Raw genomic sequence first — 21,339 nt, 5'->3', positions numbered from 1 at the left:
ACATTTTGTGATGGTCCGTTCTTCTTATCATCAGAATGAAGCCAGGGGGGGTCACCAGAAACCTTTTGGCGGGGGGGGGGCGCAATATTTGAAGTTACGCCACTGCCTACAAGCTCTTATTTATGCCATTTGGCTATAGTACAGATAATTCCTCATATATTATTGCTGCAGTTGCGCCAGACATCACTTGTCAGCATGTCAGGTAATTTACCTTGAGGACCAGGGCTGGGAAACACTGGTATAGGTGTTGCGCTAATGAAAAAGAATGTGAATCCTGGAGAAGAAACTTGGGAGTAAAGCCTTTCAGTGGGTGCATTTGTATTCTAGATAACCAAACAGAATATTGTTAAAGTAAAAAATATTTATAAAATGTATTCAATTATATCTTCAACTGATATTATGTAATGTAATTATCAAGATGTTTTCACATAATATATAGGGGGTATGCAATTACAGGAGAAGAAACATGCATTTGTGATATATATCATTTTTTAAGGCTGCTCGTAAAAGAAAAAAATTCTCACAAAAACACAGAAGATCCGTAAAATCTGTGTGTTTTCATGAGAAACAGCCCGATTTTGTTAGAAAAGGGGGATGCTTTTGAGAATTTGTTTAGCCTGCGGGAGGCAGTAAAAACAAACTCCGAGAATCCGCAGCTTGCGCCGGCTTATCAGAGATAATTGAATAGCCCCCTGGTGAATAAAATACCCGTAATGCATTCACCCCATAATTTGAACCAACAGCCATTATTTTATGTGCTTAGTCTAACATTTATAATAGGCTATGTTTTCATCAGATAAAGGTGGTTTTCAGTTAACTCAGAAAATGTTCTAGACAAAAAAGCAACCGAAAAATATGAAAAATGAACCATTCCCTGGTGAAAACAAATAGGGTTCCCAGACCCATGTGACTGCAAAAACACATTATTCATCATGGATTTCTTTCTCCTGGCAGGTGAAAAAAATCCACAATACTGCCAGCTGTCAGGGCTAATTGAATAGGCCCCAGGGGATTAATTAGCCTCAGTAAGTACCACAACTAATTGAATATCCCCCTAAGATATAGCTCACCAAAAGACACGGAACTGCATTTATTTATACTTGAAGTTTATATTCCACAAAAGAATTAAACACTTCCTTGCTCAGTAAATGAGAAGGGAACTATTTATAGAAGGTATAGCATTATATATAAAAGGGAATTTGCTGTATAAATCATTTTGTAAAAGTTAAAAAATATAATTGATTTCTGCATTGTTAATGTTAGAATTTAGAAAAGTTAAATTTAGTAAAACTTCACTAAAAATCTATAACTAATTTCAGATATATCTTTACTTATAAACAAATGAGATGAGTGAGGTTGAAAAATACAGTGGATCCTGAAAGTATTCACAGCACTTAACTTTTTGCACTTCCCTCAAAATGTAACACACAACACCCCATACTTTACTGCACTTACCACAGGAACATCTCAAGGATGATCAGTGGAAACAGGATGCTCCTGAGCTAAAGTTTGAGCGTCATGGCAGTCTGTGAATACTTATGTACTTGTGATTTCTTATTTTTTATTTTTAATAAATTACCAAAACCTTTTTTCACCTTGTCATTATGGGGTATTGTGTGCAGAATTTTGAGGGGGGAAAACGATATCATTCCATTTTGGAGTAAGGTTTTAACATAACAAAATGTGGAAGCGCTGTGAATACTTTCCGGATGCACTGTTAGTATATATTTTGGTACTTATGTAATATCTGGGCTCCCGTTTTTCTTATGAGACCGCGTCCCCTCGCGGGGCTCGCTGCGCTCGCCACGCTTCGGGCACGGTGGCTCGCTGCGCTCGCCACACTATATAAAATCAACTCCATGCGTAGTTGGATAGTAGGGGTATGAAAAAATGGGGTGCATTTAACATGGGAGCCCAGATAATACATAAGTACCCATATTTTTAATTCACTGAGCTGTTCGTTATAACGTACAATAAAATACATATAAACTACAATAGTCTACTACATTTAGATATCCCAATTCTGTACTATTTTGGCATCAAGTGGACTGGTATGACTTCGTACAGTACTTTTATTCAGTAAAGTTTATACATGGAAATTCCTGGATATGAGCACGAACATCACATGTGAAGCTTGTGACTACATCATATTCAATAAGTAACCATAGTTTCTTACACAGCTGTGAGCAAGCCAGTAAACCATGAACCTTGTCCTCCTTACTGTTCACTAAGACAGATAACCATTTAGAATTGATGATGAAATCATTTGCCCAAGTTAAATGTAATGTTATATAGTATATTTTTGTTTAGCATGAGCTACCAGGATAGTTTAGGAAAATACAATTATAATGGGGGATGGATTCAATTGTAATTTAGGTGCAAATACGTAATGGGTGCACAATGGAGTTACTCAACTGTTTTGCGGTTTAGACACAACTGCATTAGTTCTGCTCATATCCACCTGAGGTGGCGAGCAGAACTCTGTGAAAAGTCAGCTTTTTTTGAGTGCGCTGCAAAGTACTTAGCACAAGTTTAGATACTTTACGTGACTTAATTTGGTGCATTTGGCTGGGACAAACATGATAAGTAATTAATTTGATTCTGAAAAGCAGAACAATTTAATAGTTGAACTCCATTGAACTCCCATGAATTATGGGTAGGTAAAAAGCAATGTACAGTAATTCTCCTTTGTATTTTAAAGCAATATGTCCCAGCAACACACAGATAATATTCTCTTGAAATGTATTTATAGGGCATTTTAAATCCAAATTCAACATGGTTCCCCATTGTCCTTATCTTTTATTACATCTACAATATTTACTGTTGTGATTATGTAGATGTTAGTGAAACGAAGTGGTGTTTATTTACTACCATAGTGCAAATAGTTATAGCAGGTGGCCATAACCTTCTTCACACAGAACAGTTTTCAGTGCAAATGATTGCCACCTATGGCAAATATCACAAAGAATTAGGGCCAGATGCACTAAGCCTTGAAAATTGATAAAATGGAGAGTGATAAACAACCAACCAATCAACCAACTCCTGCCTGTCATTTTTCAAACCCAGCTTGTGACATGGCAGGTAGGAGCTGATTGGCTGGCTGTTTATAACTCTCCATTTTATCACTTTTCAAGCTTAGTGCATCTCACCCTTAGATATAAGCCTCAGTATTTTATACAGTAATTAAAAGAGAAATTTGCCTATTTAGGTACAGATAGCAAATTATGCCAATAAACCTTAGCCATTCAATTTACAAATAAGCCCTGCTGGTATATTTGACTTGCCAACTGCCGCAAATTATTTAATCCTAGTCCTAATACAACTACTACTTCCCGCAATATAAATGTGTTTTTCTTTTATTGTCTTGTCAAATTATTATTAGTTAAACTGGAATATATAATGAATAATGAATACTTGGTACATTGTGTTTAGCTAGAGGCTGGTGATTCTTGACCTATAGCAATGTACAAGACAACAGATTCCATTGGCTTGCTTGCTGTGGATGAATAAAAAGTAATTGCTAATTGGTTGCTAGGCTGTACTGCAGTTTTTAATTTGTAAGTGATCACCCATAATAACATTTTATTATAACATTTATAGTTCTGATATCAGCATTCATTAGGTATTGGCATGTACTATATATTAGATACATTTTATATATTTAAATTACATTTATTTTCTATGTCTCCATCTACAAACATTCCCCAAAAGTACAATTCATTCAGCTGCCATGAATGTTTTATAAAGTGTGGAAACATCTCATTATAATGCATTATGCTGTCACAGGGGCTGCATTAGATTAGTTCCTTTTGTTCGGGTAAAGGTAGTGGATATTCGGAACCTTTTCGTTGTTGTTTCTGACTCCGCTTAGATGTTGGTTGTCACGCCTAAGATTTGGCCAGAACCTGGAGCCACAGATGTAGGGGCTGACTGATAATGGAACCCTAGAGCCTTGATAAGGCTCACTAAGATATGGTGACCAATAAGATTATCCGAAGGCGTGACTTTGAATAGAAGAGATGATGGTTGTAAAACAAATCTTTTATTAAGCTCGCTGGAGATGGTATAGATAGCGACAGTTGGTAAATTACTTGGCAATCAGTATCCCATGGTAATGCAGACACAAATCACATCAATACGAAAAGAGGTGGTACTGCAGGGGTAGAATCTATGGTGAGCTGCATTAAATGTGCAGTGTAAGAACACTTATGAAGTCCTAACAGATAATATAAGCAGATAAGTGATACTACTAAGCCCGCTTGAAGCAAATGCTTTGAAAGCTAGTCTGCTACCTTTTGATTGCCTCTGTGTTTGTGCATGTGTGTGAGAGAGAAAGAAAGTAAGTTTCACTTGCTGCCAACAGATGGCAGTGTTTCGGAGACACACAACCAGACACTAGACATATATATATATATATATATATATATATATATATATATATATATATATATATATAGGTATACACTCTGTTTGAGCCGGCACTCCCAAATGGATGATGCAAATATTACTGATCCGGTGCCTTCCAGCGTGGACTCGCTGGTCCTAGTGTAGAAGTAGTCATCAGGCTTGATTTGATGAAAACGTGAAAAAGTTATTTATTCATCCAACATGTTTCGGGCGTATAGCCCGTCCTCAGGGATAAATAACAGTGATAGTGCAACACTCTTAAATGCTAAAACAAGTGAACAACTCCCTCCCCTTGGCCCGCCAGCACCGCCCCTCTTACCTGTGCTCTCCAGGTTATGTCCCCGCTTCCGCTCCCCTTAAGCGTGTAGTTGCCCGTGTGCTGCCATTGAGGAGGCTGTGCTTCCGCCCAGCGCCGCCCGTCGGGTACCTGCTGACCCAGCATGCTATAATGACCCCAGCACCCTCCTTATTCCCGGATCCGACCACTCAGCACCGCACTATTTTAAAAAGAAAAAAGCTATAGGAAAAAGGCAGCACTGCGTTGTAACTATAATAGATTCAGGGGATTGTCGCCGCAACCTTGGGCCCCCCAAGGGGGATTGTTGCCGCAACCTTGGGCCCCCCAAGCCCTCAGGCCCCATAGCAGCTGCACCCCCTGCACCTTCTATAGTTACGCCACTGATCCTAATACTCTCAAGGTTAGTATCCTATAAAAGGCAGATTGCAGAGACAATTTGCAGCTTAAACAAATTAATGTCTTTTTAGTGATGATGGCTGCATTAATTCAGCCATCAGAAAGGGGTGATGTTACATTTACCAACTTTTCTCAGAATTGTCCTGCTTAAAATATTGTCCTATCATTGTTCCATAGAAGACAGATTCAAGAGGTGCCTTTGATGAGGAATATTTATACTACCTCATAAATTCTGATGAGGTTATGTTTTGAAATCGCCCTTCAGCAAAAGAAATACATGTTTTAAGTGTTCAAATTTTTATTTTATTTTGTATTTAATATTCATAGTGAGGATGACCTTCACTGCAGAGTTATTACATATGATTATCATGGTGCTTGTGCTGCTGTCCTGGAAAAATTAAAGGGAACATGACTTCAAATAAATGTTCCTTGATTTCCAGTTGAAAATGTGTCTTCTAATATATGAAAACCCAAGAAGGATATGTTTAAATGACAGTTAATAAAAGCAAAGGAAAATTTTACAGAATTCCCATGCGCTATGCAATTACAGATCTCAGTGGTTCCACAAGGATCTATCAAATCCCGGCAGCCATGACTGGATTCGCATGCAATATATAGTATGACCGAATACAATGTATTGTATGCGATGCAGCCACCTGGGAGTTGCCCGGTCAGTGGGCAGGGTATTGCATGCGACGTACAGCATGCAATACCTTGCATTAATAGATGGGGCCTTTAGAATTTACCCTGTTTACTTAATGTGTCATGCTATTTCAAAACAGTCCTAAAATATATTTTAAAAATTAAATGTCACTACTAAAAATAGCATTTTTTACATTTACATTTAATTCCTTTAAGACCCTTTTCACTTCAAAATCCCAGGCCCAAAATGGATTAGTGAACACCGATTTCACTGGTGTTGTTACCCCTTTCCCAATAAGTCAAGAACCCAGTAAAAACCCAGTTTATGTGTCAGTTTGAATTAGATCTACCTGGGTTTTGTGCTTCAGCTTCATGACCCTGGCCATGATCAGGGTTTTCCCGAGTCCATTAATGGAGCTTCTTGAGCTTCTTGAGCTTCTTTTAATATAACGTAGTAACCCAGGGAAACCTTTTCAAACCGTAGTTTATCCTGTCACACTCTTGCCAAGACCAGGGTTGCGGAGCCAGAGCACAAAACTCACATAAACCTATTCACACCCGTTACATAATTGGTGTAAAAGAAATAAAATATGCTTGAAGATATTTGTGCACTAGTTTATGCATAGCATCTCATATATGCCGTTATCCCGAACCTGAGAAAATACACCTGTGATGGTGAAAAAGAAAACTGGTATATGTAAAAACTGCAAGTTACTTTGCTTATTCTGCAGTATATTCTGAGAGAAATATTATGCTTAAGAGCAGGGCTGGGCAACACCGGCCCTCCAGATGTTGATGAACTACACATCTCAGCATGCCTTGCATCAGTTTCAGCATGGCCACATAGCAAAACTAATGCAAAGCATCCTGGGATGTGTAGTTCATTAACATCTAGAGGGCCGGTTTTGCCCAGCCCTGCTTTAGAGTCCTCACAGAACTCTCAAAACTGAAAGTGGATAAATCAATGGGGCCAGATGGGATACATCCAAGGATACTAAAAGAGCTTAAAGGGGAGCTGGTAAAACCAATAACAGAATTATTCAACCAGTCACTATCTACTGGAGTAATTCCAGAGGACTGGAAAACAGTGAATGTAGTCCCACTGCACAAAAGTGGAAGCAAGGAAAAGGTAAGCAACTCAGTAGTAGGGAAATTGATGGAAACACTCTTAAAACAAAGAGTTGTAGAATATCTCAAAACCAGCAATTTACAGGATCCAAAACACTATGGGTTTACTGGGGGAAGATCATGTCAAACAAATCTTATTGACTTTTTTGACTGGGTGACTAAAGTAATAGATCAAGGTGGGGCTGTAGATGTAGCTTATCTAGACTTTAGTAAAGCTTTTGACACTGTCCCACATCGCAGACTGTTAAATAAACTTGAAAGCTTGGGATTGGATTCTAAGATAGTTGAATGTATAAGAGCGTGGTTGCAGGACAGAAAACAGAGAGTTGTAGTAAACGGAGAACAATCATAGGAGGGAAAGGTTACAAGTGGAGTACCCCAGGGATCTGTACTTGGACCGGTGCTTTTTAATATCTTTATTGGAATGGAAACTACTGAGGAAGAGAGGGATCTAGGTGTCACTATTTCAGGGGACTTAAAAGCAGGTAGGCAATGTAACAAAGCAATGAAGAAGGCAAGTCAGATGCTTGGTTGCATAGGGAGAGGTATCAGCAGTAGAAAGAAAGAAGTAATAATGCCACTGTATAGGTCATTGGTACGACCTCACCTAGAGTATTGTGTTCAGTTCTGGAGGCCATATCTCCAGAAGGATATAAATACATTAGAGACTGTACAAAGAAGAACAACTAAAATGGTGCATGGCCTACATCACAAAACGTACCAGGAAAGACTAAAAGATCTTAATATGTATACTTTAGAGCAGAGAAGGGAAAGGGGGGACATGATAGAAACTTTCAAATATATCAAGGGTTTTAACAAGGTACAGGTGGGAGACATTCTTCACAGGAAGAGGCGCAACAAAACACGAGGACATGCACTGAAACTAGAGGGAGGAAGATTCAGGGGAAATGTGAGGAAGAATTACTTCACAGAAAGAGTAGTAGATAAGTGGAATAGCCTACAATCAGAGGTGGCAGATGCAAATACAGTAGTACAATTTAAACATGTTTGGTATAAGCATATTGATATCCTTACAAAAAAATAAGGATCAAATATGGTTTGAGGTAACATGTTTAAAAAAAGGGGCAGACTAGATGGGCCAAGTGGTTCTTATCTGCCGTCAAATTCTATGTTTCTATGTTTCTGTGTTTAGAGCATGCTCCCTAATATTTGGCTTTAATATCTGATTGTGTACAGTACAAAATAAGATCAGAATTGAGCCAAAAAAAGACAAACATTGTTAATCACTATTGTTTCATATCAGCATTCTCTGGGTAATGGATTCCTCTGCTTATTCCTGCAGCAGGCAGATGATTCTGCCGAGCAGGTTGTTAGGGTCCGAGCAGTTTCTAAAGTGACCTCGATTGGCTTTTTCAACTGAAAAGGAAAAAAATGTTTATCTCTTTGTCACTTTATGAATGCTGTGTCAATAATCCTTGTAACATGAAAGAAAAGCCTGGCACCCCACAATCAAGTAATAGGATTAACACTAATCTTGAGAGCCATTACTTCTGCATGAATTTCTGCCTCACCTGGGAAGATAATTTTACAGCCAAACAGAATTTTGCATTACCGATGTTAAGTGACTCTGTCACATTCAGCAGCTGTATGAAACGCTATAAACTGAACCAGAAGAAAAAGCTTTGCACTTACTTCACTTGTGGAATGTACCCATATGCTATGCATATTGTACTTATCTACACTCCCAGAATGGGCGGGAGGGTCCCGAAAATCAGGTGGGCAAGACTCCCGCTGTTAGCAGGCATCAGCTCTCACCCCCTCTCTCTGCCAATCAAAAACCGGCATTTGCAGCACTTCAGGGAGGGGGTGAGGCTAAAATGATTCAAATTGCATAATTTAGTACAACATCCTCCATGAAAAGCCGCAAATCGCAGCATTTACTAGAATGGGGCGGGGCTTAATGATGACAAGCCCTGCCCCCTAAAAAGCTGCAGAGAGTCTCCTCTCCGGGCTCCTCCCGAAGAGTAGACAATTAAAGTAGGTAAATATGATGCTTATTCAGGTCTACTATTGCAAATTGTGCAGTATCAGTCCATGTTATTTTTAGAATTGTCTCCAGAGAGCCTCCAGAATGACAGGAAGTTTTCTTATGTCAAAATGTTATCCATAGACCACAACAATTAATAAAGTTCTTAGATAGGTTTACAGTTTTCATGATGCTTAAAAGGAGCTTGTCATTTGTTTCATGTTTATCTTTGTATATGTGTAGCGCAGTTAAGCAAAGGACAGGATGAACAGCAGCGATGTCCAATAAACATGAACCTGTAATATAAACACCATGGGGCCTATGTAGCAGTACAGGTGACTCCTCACCTTTTCTGCCAGTGTGTCTAGCATTTACCAAAGAGGGTTGTGTTTGGCATTCTTGATACATTTCTTTAGGATACAAGGTCCTTTCTTTATTTCCACTCTATGGGCCTTATTTTGGTTCACTCTTTCTGACAAAATCCTTCTTAGATGGACAAAACCATGTGCACTGCAGGGGGGCAGATGTAAAATGTGCAGAGAGAATTAGATTTGGGTGAGTTATTTTGTTTCTGTGAAGGGAAAATACTGGCTGCTTTATTTTTACACTGCAATATAGATCTCACTTTGAAGTAAAACCCCACCCAAATCTAATTCTCTCTGCACAAGTAACATCTGCCCCCCCTGCAGTGCACATGGTTTTGTCCATCTAAGAAGGATTTTGTCAGAAAGAGTGAACTAAAATAAGGCCCTATGTGCACATGTAACAGAGTTTGCATAAGCAGTGCTTATTTGAGTATGAGAGCATGTGAGTGGTAGATATGAGGACAGAAAGAACAGGTGGGTTTGGCCTTCATTACCGATACTGGTGTTTATGAATAGATGGTACTTGTGTAGTTTCACGGCGCCAGCATGGCGCCGTGCGTCTGAGTCCCCTTGCGGGGCTCGCTTCGCTCACTCACGCTGCGGGCTCGGTGGCTCGCTACGCTCGCCACGCTATCTAAAATCAACTCCATGCCAACATGGATAGTGGGGGTATGAACTATCCATGTTGGCATGGAGTTAAGTTAGTTTCTTTTAGATAGTTGTGGCGAGCGTACAACCCGGAAGTAGCAAGGCGCCATGCTGGTGCCGTGAAACTACACAAGTACCGAATAGACTATTTACCAGCCCATCAAAATGACAAAACAACATAACAGTAATGTCAGCACTGGCATCTGTGTGTGCCCAAATGAGGTGACACTTTAATTGCTCTGCTGGGTGCCTTCTAGTAGCTTCTGACAAGCAAAACACTTGAATTCCCCTATAGAGATAGAGAGGAGCAGTGTTAGCCTTTTATTATATAGGATGGTAATTCTGTTTTTTTTAAAGGGGCAATCATTGTTTTGCCTTGTAAGTGATTGCCCCTTTAACAAAACATCAGAGTCAGCTGGCATTACATTCCGCCGTGTGTATCTGTGTACCTGTGTATATAAAATTCTTTGTATTTGATAAAGGTTACATAATATACATGTTATTTACAGTGTGTTGAAGTTTGGATATAGTAATTTACTTTGACATTTATTCTAAATTCTCAACATTGTTTCTGTGCTCTCAGCTTTTATAACTATATGGGCCTTAGTCAGAGTCAGTTGCATGTTTTTTTTTTTTTTGGTTTCATGTCTGACTTGAGACTTGTTGCCACTCAGGTTAGATGAGACATGAATTTGCAGAATGTGGATGGCAATGGGCAATGGCTAATGTCACAACACAAGTCAATTAAGGGTGTGGTGTGGGCATGTCATTGCAACACATGTCACTCCCTGGTGTAAGAGTACAAATTGATAGTGATTAATGTCAGATAGAGAGATAGATATCCAAGTGACTTTGGTAGAAGTTGGGATGCCGATCCCAGGATTGAGATTGGCGGGATTCCCGGATAAACCATTTTTTGCAGGGATTTAAATCCCAGGATAGGTGCCTCCAATCCCGAGATTTTGGGATTGAAGTGCATATTTTCTGATGGGCAGCACTGAGTACTAGCAGTGCTCAACACAGGCACTGCCCAGCAACCAGGATGTTCAACTGCACAGCATGATGTTAGAGGTCATACTGTGCATTGACACATCTGCCCACCACGCTTCACAGCAGTTTCCTGTGCAGCATGCAGAGGCCAATCCCGGGAATGTTGGGAGACAGTATTTTTCAATTCAGAATCTTGGGATGGAAAAAATGCCCTGGGATTGGCCTCCCTAGGTAGAAGTACAGTTAGAAACTATACAGTTTGGCTAGATTAGCTCCAAAATATGGCTGTTTACTTTAGTATCTTTTTTTTAGCATTTTCTGTACTGTTCAGGAAGCCACACATCTAGTTGCAATACTGACTCATTCACATCAGGTACATCAAGATAAGGTAATTACAGGCCAACAGAGGGAATGGCAGCTGGATGCAACTGACTGTTTAAAGAAAAAAAATCACAATTAAGTTTAAAATTGAAAAAGGCCCTCTATTATTTGCTAAACATAATCAGTATTAGCAGTATTATTTCCATTTCTCAGGTGATGTATGAAGCTTTGGAGAGAGATTAACAGTAAAAAATTATATTTTTAATTAAATGGTCAGATAGTATAGATTTTAGTCATACTGTGCCAATGATCTATACATGGTGAGTGCAACCATTTTGTTGTCTCAGCAGATAATCAACCAATCTGTTTCCAGGAAACCTCACTCAGGCATGACACGTATGATCCCTACACACAATGTGTGTACAGCTTCCTACCTATGCTAGGTCGGGCACTGCTGTCACTCAGCATACATTGCTGACAGCCCACACACAGCGCAAGCTGAGTGAGCTGACAGCGGAACACTGGCGACCAACGAGATTGATGGTAACTGACCATCAATCTCGGCCAGCGACAGCAATGCACGGCGACGTGCATTGCTGTCACTATAGCTCCTACACACACACCGATGTAGGGGCATTTTCTTAGCGACTTTGCCAAACTAAGCAAAGTCACTTAGAAAATAACTTAATATCGGCATGGGTGTAAGCCCCATAAATATCCATAAAGTACAAAAATGCCTGTCTACATTGTGACGGGTACATTTGAGCATTCATACAGTATAATGCATTTGTGGTAAAATGAATATTAAATATTCCCAATGTATATATCTTTGAATTTTTTTTATATAGATAGGATGTGCTTATTAAGGATTGCAGTATTTTTCATATATAGTTCATGTCATGCTTTGAGTTGAGAGTGAAGTTAAATCTATGTTATTTCTCTACTAGATACGTCTGTGAGGCAGCCTTGTGGATGGCCCCGGAGCAGGCCCGATGGAAGAAGAAAGAAGCCACCATGATGAGGGCAGTAGATTGACTCCGCTTCTAATACATCCATCACCTGATTGCCAAAATCAGCCAGCAAAGCAACAGAATGGGGACCTGCCATCAGAGACATCCCAACCCCAAATTAATGGAGTCAGCTGTTTACAGTCAAAAAACAGCTATGGATCCGCACATATGAAGGGAAACCCAGACTGCTCTGACCTCACATGTGAAAACAGTGTGTATTCAAATTTACATAATGGTGCAATAAAACGCACACTAAGTGAGCCTTTGCTGTCTGAGTTTCTTCAACTGAAAAAAATAAGAACAGTTGGGGAGGTGAATGGAGAAAATGAAGGTGAATTAAATGGGCAGTATACCCAACCAAGTGTTTCTGATCTCTGTAGCAAACACAAAGCTGTGAGAACAGATGATCAGGAAAACTCAGGTGGTCAGGTTCCCAATGAGCAGAACAACAACCTTAACTCCCAAAACTGTGGCATTGTCTTGTGTCAGAAGGATGAGACTATGCCAATGTCTAATGGTGCTACTGTTTTTGCCTCTTCCATGAAGCATACACATGGTGAATTCTCTGAGAAAACCAGTTCTCCATATTATCCTGAAACTGTTTCCCCTGCAGTGCAGAATACCACATCTAACATGGTTGCCATTAACACTCTAAAGGATGCTAGCAATGATTTGTCACCCAAGGCAATTCATTCATCACATACCTCAGGACAGATCACTTCCCAATTAACCTTGAACTCGGTGCTGCATCAAGAGTCAGATGCCATGGCTGTTGAGGCCCCCAATATTGACAACTGTAATGAGCCTGCTGTAAAACCAGGAAGCTTTACACATCCTGTACAAGAAAATAAACCACTTCCGCAAGAGGCACTCAGCTATAATGCCCAGGATTTATCTGAAAGAAACGGTGATGTAAGTGAGTCTGAGCGACTGATGCCCTCTGAACACCTTCCTGTATCCATCAATGCTTCTTACAATGTCCTAAATAGTGGATCTACTGATAGACTTACTGCAGCTTTCAGCAAGGATCCTATGACTTTGTTTAACAAGTTACTGTATGCCCAGGAAAATGGCACTTACAGTTCCACCCAAAATCTTTGTGATGGCAGTTTTGTACATTCACAAGCCAATGAAGCATGCCAATCACTTCATCCTAGGGTCTCCTCTCAGTCTAGCTTTTTGCAGCCTGATAACAGAACAGTGTCCGCTGCTGCACTACAATGTTCAGCAGGATTAGAGCTACCACCAGAAAACAATAGGCAGGAGAATTGTGCTTTTGAAAAACAACACGAAAGGAAAAATGAGCATGTTCCACCTCAAAATGGCAAAGATTATTGCAATGGAATTGAGAAGGTTGATAAGGATCTGATGGAGCAAAGAAATCCTTTTGTCAGATCAAACTGGCCAAGATATCGGTCCAATCACTGTCCAAAGGTAGACAGTGTCCAGAAGTCAGAGAACTTGCTGAAGTTACTAATGGATTCTCAGTCCCAAAGTCAGAAGAAGCTAAAGCAATATACAAGAAAACCTAGTAATAAAAATCGGGCACATGGTAATCAAGACTTAGGGGATTCTTTGTCACCACTACATCCTCATGGGCAACAGCTACATTTCCAAAAGCACTTATCCCAGGCAGCTGACACTGATATTCGACGGCAATCCTATGAGCAGAAAAACAGTCTTTTCTACCAGTCACATTCAGAACAGCAGACATATAATCAAGGTTTAAAACAGCACTTAAACCTGCAGACATCCGAGGCAGGACAATTTTCACATAATGTACAACAGTCACTGCACCAGCAGAGGCTGCATTCAAAGCTAGGTGAGAATCCACTGTTTCACCAGAACCAACATTTTCCGCAAAATCAAGATTTTAAAATGGTCAAAGATCAACTTCCACACACGCAGCCGCTGTTCAGTAATGCACCAAATAGGTCAAGTCCGCTCAATCACTTAAAACTAGAGGAAAACACTCAAGCAATTGGTCAGTACCCAAATAACCATCAATACCATCCATCTGTTCATGATCTGGAGATGCAACTCAGGCAAAGTTCAAGTAACACAGCCTTGCATTTAAATTCTAGCCAGTCCATCTCACACAGAAAAGACCAGTACCTATCAGAACATGCAGAGACTGGTAAGCAGATTAAAACTGAAGCTTTTGAGCAGTATTTTCAGACTTGTCAGTCTCCGCAACAAGGCCAGCGCAGTTACCAAGAACAGAAAAACAGCTGCAATCTTCCTATTTTGAATAACGATCAGCAGAACGCTGCAGATTATAGTAGACAGAGCCAGGATATAACAGTTCCACAAAGTATGGCAAATCAAAGGAGATACTTACCACAAAGCAATCCTCCTACCCCAGGTTTGCAGGATCCTGCAGGATATCATCCTCAGTTTTCAAAACAGATGAACTGTATTCCAAAACATGCCGCTCTGAGGCATCATTTGCTTCAACGTCGGGAGCAAAGCAAACATGAAGGTTCTACTGCACGCAGATCTATCAAAGTGGAAAACGGCTCACCGTCTGTCTGCAGTAGGGCACCCAATGAAAACAAAACAGGAAAAAAATCTATCAAGCAAGAGATTAAGCATTTTAGCCCCGATAATGTACAAAAAAGGAGCATTCTGGAAACAATGGAACAGCAGATGAAACAGTACCATGGCAAATCATTGTTTCACCATCATGTGTCAACCATCAAATCACCCAAGCATGTTAAGGTGGAGACTTCAGGCCCTGTTACTATTTTAACTACACACGCTAACTCTTCAACACTAGACCAACAGACTGTCCCTTCACTTGAAAAAACTCCAACTAAGAGAGCAGCAGGCTCTGCTCTGAGCAACTTTTTAGAATCTCCGTCAAAGCTTTTAAGCACTCCTGTCAAAAACCTCTTGGATACGCCTGTGAAAACACAGTATGATTTCCCATCATGCAGCTGTGTAGGTAAGTGATTGCAAGTGCTCAGAAAATAACACATAGAAGTCATTTTAATTGTGCCAAGCATTTTCATTCTTGTTCACACGATCATTCTCAGCTGCTCAGCGACTTTGCAATTCAGCTGATTAATCGGGTCGAGCGACCTGGTTCCCGTTCACCCTGATGGAGGAGACAGTGCTTGCAGCAGTGTCAGCTCCAAGCGCTGCCTCGCCCCCCCTCCCCCAATGACGCTCCGCCCCGCCCTCGCATGACGTCAGCGATCCAGCAATATTGCTGGGTCGCTGAAGCGACCAGGGAGAGCAAAATGCAAGGTCGCTTAGGGACTGAACAGTTTCATGCAGTCCTGCATTTTGAAATCTGAAAGTGGTATGATTTGCATCCTGGCTTAAATGAATGAATTTGCAGCATCCTTGGTCCCAGTGGAGGTAACTGTCAATCACTTGCAGCAAAAAATAGTGATCCCATCTCTCCCATGGAAACGTACCACTGTTTAGTAACGTGTATGATAAGAATGAAGGCAAATCAGTACTTAACTGAATTGATATCTTTCCATATGCACATACACAGCAAGGGATTTATTTACTAAGATGGGAGTTCTGTTGCTATGGGCATCCATTTTATACTAAAAGGTGTGTAATAAATAAGAAGTAGAATATTTTTGGTTGCTATGGGCAATATCCTATCTTCAATAGAACTCCAATCTTAGTAAATAACCCAGCAAATTTTACATAATTATTGCTGCCTATTTGACAGAAACTACTGCAATAGTTCATTTGAAATTGATCAGATTATTTTCAAGCATTTTGGGAAATTGGGTTACAGCATTGATACGACACTAACAGGTATATTAGTCGTGTTAAGACATCGTATTCAGATATTTGTCACTAGATTGGCATCGGTGCCAGCTGATAACATTGGCTTGTGGGTGGCCATTAGTAATATTACATTAATATTGTCAACCTGAGGATGTGCGGCTGTTGTAGAACTTCATGACCTAGCGTATCTGGTATACTGGGACTGGGACATTCATGTGCTGCCTAACCCATACCTCCCAACTTTCTCTGTCCCTGCAGCAGCCTCCGGTGCGCCTCTGAAATTTGGGGGGCGTGGCATTTTGCCATTGTGGGGGCATGGACCAGAGGCTCTGTGAGCTTCTAGCCATGCAATAAGCCCCTCTGGCTGCGTGAATAGATGCTCTTGGGAGGTATGCTAACCAGTACAAAAGAGCAATGTCTACTAATGAGAATATATACAATATGCAAGGGGATGTCTACATGCACAATATTTAATTTGTTAGGTGTAACACTAGTTTTGTTTTCTTAAGTTCTAAATAATGAGCATTATAATAACAACTACAAAAGGTTATTAAAATAAATAAATTATGGGAGAGTGTTGTACAAATACTGTTGATGACATGGACACATCCTGGACAGTGTCTCATGAGTTATTCTGCAAACGATGATTGACATCTGCCAGTCAATTTGGGCCAGCTTGAAAACAGCCCAAGTGACTGCTTGTGCAGGGCGCATTTTGCAAATGGAAACTTAATTGATTGAATTGCTTTCTATATGAACAGAACAAATCATTGAAAAAGATGAAGGACCTTATTATACACATCTTGGTGCTGGACCGAACTTGCCAGCTATCAGAGAAATGATGGAAGAAAGGTATTTAACAAAGTTCATATTACTATAGTATCCTTATATCTTTTGAATGTGGACTAGAATTGCTGAACAGTGGCTTTTTGCCTAGACATTTAGAACAATAACTGTAGTGTGTATGGCACTTAATATTGATACTGCTCTATTTGGACTCAGAGGTGGAAATACCATTGGAGCAGCAGGCACTGCAGGCACACTGCTGCCCCTGTCACCCACTGTTTTTCCTGTCACCCTCTGTTTCTCCCTGTCAGCCACTGGCGTGTTGAGTATTGTGAACTTGGGTTGTGGAGGTTGAGGGGAGTCCAAATTATGTAAAAATGACTCCTGTCTTTCTCCTTGCTTGGCACACATCTTGCTTAATTATTTAGCAGTCCTTCTCAGTCACTGTTAACGAAAATATTCAGTAATTATGCGTGATGAAATAACTGAAGAATAGAGATAATTTTGCTGTTTATTTATCATTTTCTAAAATGTAACCTGCACATACAGACGGAGCATGTTTCATCTTTGGCCGGCGCTCGCCAGACCCCTTGCGCTGGCGAGCGCCGGCGAGAGAGACTGGGATGCGCGTGCGTCTCACACGCACGCGCGTCCCAGTCTATCAATGGTGGCGATGTGGGTCCCTACCCATCTCCACTTGAGGGAGACGGGCAGGGTTAAGGGGGATGGTGGGGCGGCGAGGGGCACCGGTGGAGGCAGCAGGGGAGGAGGCGGGGACCCGGGACAAGGTCTGTTGCCATGGGGCGCGCACGCGCGTCAGTATTCTTAAAATATAACTGCCATGAACATAACTGCATTTTCAATAAACAAAATAATAAATATCACAGAGACTCTGATCTCTTACCACAAAAGTGGTATAATCAAGATAGTTAAGTGCTAGTACCGTCTTTCCCCGATAATAAGACACTGTCTTATTTTTTTTTTTCCCTCAAAAAAGACCATAGGTCTTATTTTCGGGGGAGGGCTTATTTTATTCCCCACTGCGCCTTTAAAACATTCCACACTGCGCCTTTAAGAAATGCCCCCCAAATGATCCATAATTTATGGTAATGTGCCGGTATTTTACATGCCCCCACCTGTTTAACTTGATGTCCGTTGATGGCGCTGTGTGGTGAGCAGCAGCCAGCCAGTTCAGCCGCGTGATGTGCGCGGCGCGATGTGCGCGGCGTGACGTCACGCCGCGCCTACCGCAATGCATCCCTGGGAACGGGAGCTGCGGTGCTGCTGGTGAGTAAGAGGAGGTGAGCGGAGGGCAGCGGGGGTCAGCGGGAGTCAGCGGGGGCTGAGCGGAGACTGCACATATGGTGCACATACAATAACATTGGGAAAATGGTAGGGCTTAATTTCGGGGGAGGGCTTATTTTGGACCAGCGTCCAAAATCTGGGGTAGGGCTTATTATCGGGGTAGGTCTAATTATCGGGGAAAGACGGTAATAAAATACTATAAAATTGACCTGATCTTACACTTTGATAATAGTCCACAGGACCACAGGTCTTAAGGCCCATACACACTGGGCGACTTTGAGCGGAAGCTGGTCAAAACAGCAAGTTTGAGGGGCTTTCAGCTCAAAGCCGCCCAGTGTGTACGGCCCGGCAATGAGCAGTTAGCTTTGGGAAATCTCCACCATAATATTATTTTAATCACCATAACTATTCAATATGGGAGAGCTGTGTCAAGCCTTCTAAAGAGGACAAGTGGAGAAGTAGGCAATAGCTATTAATCAGGTTATATCTATAATTTATCTAGTATATTCCATAAAATGATAGTTAGGTGGTTTGTTACTATAGGCAACTACTCTACCTGTCTTCTTTAGAATAATTGACATGTCATCCGTATTCTTTCAAACCAATTTAAAAAATACTAACTGGAATTTTATGTACAGGTTTGGCCAAAAGGGCAAAGCTATCAGGATTGAGCGAGTTGTTTATACAGGAAAAGAAGGGAAGAGCTCTCAGGGATGCCCAATTGCAAAATGGGTAAGTGACTTGCACACTAAAAGCATGTTAAAATATATATGGAACATATCAAGGTGCTGTGTTTACACAGGAAAATAAGATTCACAATTTTATGGATGTGTCCTCATGCGACTAGCCTTCATACTCCATGCTACACAAGATGCCGAGTTTGAATGGTGTAGTCTTTTTCACTCAAATGTGCATCTTTTCACTCAAATGAGCTAAAAAAATGTATTCTCGAGATTGCTCTGATTAATTTGCTATTCAACACTAATGTGCGACTGAGGGTGGGATGCTCTAAAGCAAAAATGCGGTAAAAACAACGTTATTGGGTTTTTACCGCATTTTTGTATGAACTAAAATCCGCACACCGGGTTACCGCTATGGGGGTATCACCAGCAAAAGCTGGCGATACACCATAGAAGCCTATGGGCTTATTTTTGTGACCCCCACAACCACCCCTCGCCTGATGTCCAGACAGCCTCCTCCTGTGCTGCCCGGACCAGTGACCTCCTCCTCCCTAGCACTGTTCTTCTCCTCCCTGGTGCAGGGTGGAGGAGCCGGCAGCAAGCACAGAGGCCACAGGAGGAGGAGGGAGGGAGCCACCGGGGATGGGGGACCTACTGTCATGTCACCGGCTGCTTCGCAAAGGGCAGCTTTTAATGCAAGAGATGTCCTTTGCGATAATAATCGCATATCTTAGTGCATAATCATATGCAATAATTATCGATGCGGTAGCCGTCAATGTGCGGCGAAGTGGGGCGCCGGATGTAAGTGCATCCCTCCCTGAATCTGTATACAGAGCACAACAGAACTTGCCATGTGCTGCTGCATCTTAGCACCTCCTATACAGATTCAGACTCACACACAGATAAAATAATCACATATCAAGTTGCTTAGAGTCTCGGACATCTGTTTTATTGCACCGCACTGTGATTAAAACACACATTCGATCAAAAAACATGGTCTGCATAATCAAGTCGCACGTGACCTGCAGTGCTTAGAGGTGATGATTGCTTGACTGCAGCAATAGTGTAGTATGCAGACACAGCTGTACAGTACATCACTAAAAAAGGGATTTACCACAGAACTATCTCTCAGTCTCAGATATTCCTAATGCCAGCCTGATCTTCTACTCTGTGCAGTGGATATAAATAATTAATGATCTAAGCTCCCGTGCAAGGGCTTTTCTGCTTTTCCTGTCCAAACAAATAAACCATGTAATTTATTATCAGTTGTTTACAGTACATAGTGCTTTTGGGCACCTGTCAACTATCTTTCTTTTTTACGAGAATAAGATATCAAGGAGAAGGTTTACTAAAGCTTCTAGAACAATCAAGCGGTGGTGTTGCCCATAGCAACCAATGAGAGTCTAGCTATTATTTATCTATTCTTGAAAATGATAGACTGAATCTGACTGGTTGCTCTGAGCATCTAGAGATGACTGGTATCCAGCTATGTGCACAGAGGGGCAGATGCACTAAGCTTCAAAAAGTGATAAAATGGAGAGTGATATACTCAGCCAGCCAATCAGCTCCTGCGTGACATTTTTCAAATCCAGTCTGTGACATTGCAGGTAGGATCTAATTGGCTGGCTATTTATCACTCTACATTTTATCACTTTTGAAGCTTAGTGCATCTGGCAGAGAGAGAGGTGAACTGCACACAAAATGTGAGCATCTCTGCATATTGGGCCTTATTCTAGTTCACTCTTTCCGACAAAATCCTTCTTAGATGGACAAAACCATGTGTGCACTACAGGGGCAAATGTAAAATGTGCAGAGAGAATTAGATTTAGGTGAGTTATTTTGTTTCTGTGCAGGGTAAATACTGGCTGCTTTATTTTTACACTGTAATATAGATCTCACTTTGAAGTAAAACCCCACCCAAATCTAATTCTCTCTGCACAATTAACATCTGCCCCACCTGCAGTGCATATGGTTTTGTCCATCTAAGAAGGATTTTGTCAGAAAGAGTGAACTAGAATAAGGCCCATTGTTCTGTGCACGCAATGCAAGAGCAGTTATGGCTGAATTCAACTCCTGGCCCTATCATTTATACAGCACTGTGACTGGTGAACTGGTGGTTTTCTCAATAGAATAAAACATTGGATGTATGAACTTCTTGTACAGAGGCATGTTTCTTATTTTTGTTTACATTAATGGAAATAAACATAAAAAAAATGTTTCTTTTTAGCATCTCTTTTCATGTATTGAGCTTCTTTTAACTTAAAGAACAGGAATTGTGCTTGCCACTTCAAGCTTAATTATACCCAGACATCAAAGACATCAAACCATATTGCAAAGAGTGCACACAGCAACTCAAAGAGGAAGCCAGGAGCATTATGGGGGAATACAGAATTATTTTCAAATGTTAATTTAGCAGATTTTATTCTTGGTGCTTTAAGATATTTAAAAACATAAATACTAAGAATATACTGTATTCCTGTATATAATGTCACCACATAAAGCAGTAGCAGTAGTAACTATGTAGAGTGCAGAGACCTATTATGAGTATCACCTTGCCAGGCTCAGTGGCGTAACTAGTCTGGGACAGATACAGGGGGAGGCAGGTGGTACCTGGGCAGTA

General features: G+C 40.9%; 1 protein-coding gene across 1 annotated transcript in view; it reads left to right on the top strand.

Annotated features, from left to right (window-relative positions):
- TET2 (tet methylcytosine dioxygenase 2) overlaps positions 1 to 21,339 on the top strand; it is an 81,989-nt gene that overhangs the window by 44,709 nt on the left and 15,941 nt on the right. Inside the window, exons 2-4 of the mRNA XM_083178862.1 lie at positions 12,130 to 15,139; positions 16,710 to 16,800; positions 18,678 to 18,771. Coding sequence (XP_083034988.1) covers positions 12,175 to 15,139; positions 16,710 to 16,800; positions 18,678 to 18,771 — 3,150 coding nt within the window. The 5' untranslated portion in view covers positions 12,130 to 12,174. The remainder of the gene's footprint in view (positions 1 to 12,129; positions 15,140 to 16,709; positions 16,801 to 18,677; positions 18,772 to 21,339) is intronic.

Source organism: Crinia signifera, chromosome 1 (genome assembly GCF_055691185.1).
Source record: "Crinia signifera chromosome 1, ASM5569118v1, whole genome shotgun sequence".
Lineage (NCBI taxonomy): Eukaryota > Metazoa > Chordata > Amphibia > Anura > Myobatrachidae > Crinia > Crinia signifera.
The sequence above is the reverse complement of the archived record's forward strand: the minus strand, read 5'-3'. Positions and strand labels throughout refer to the sequence as shown.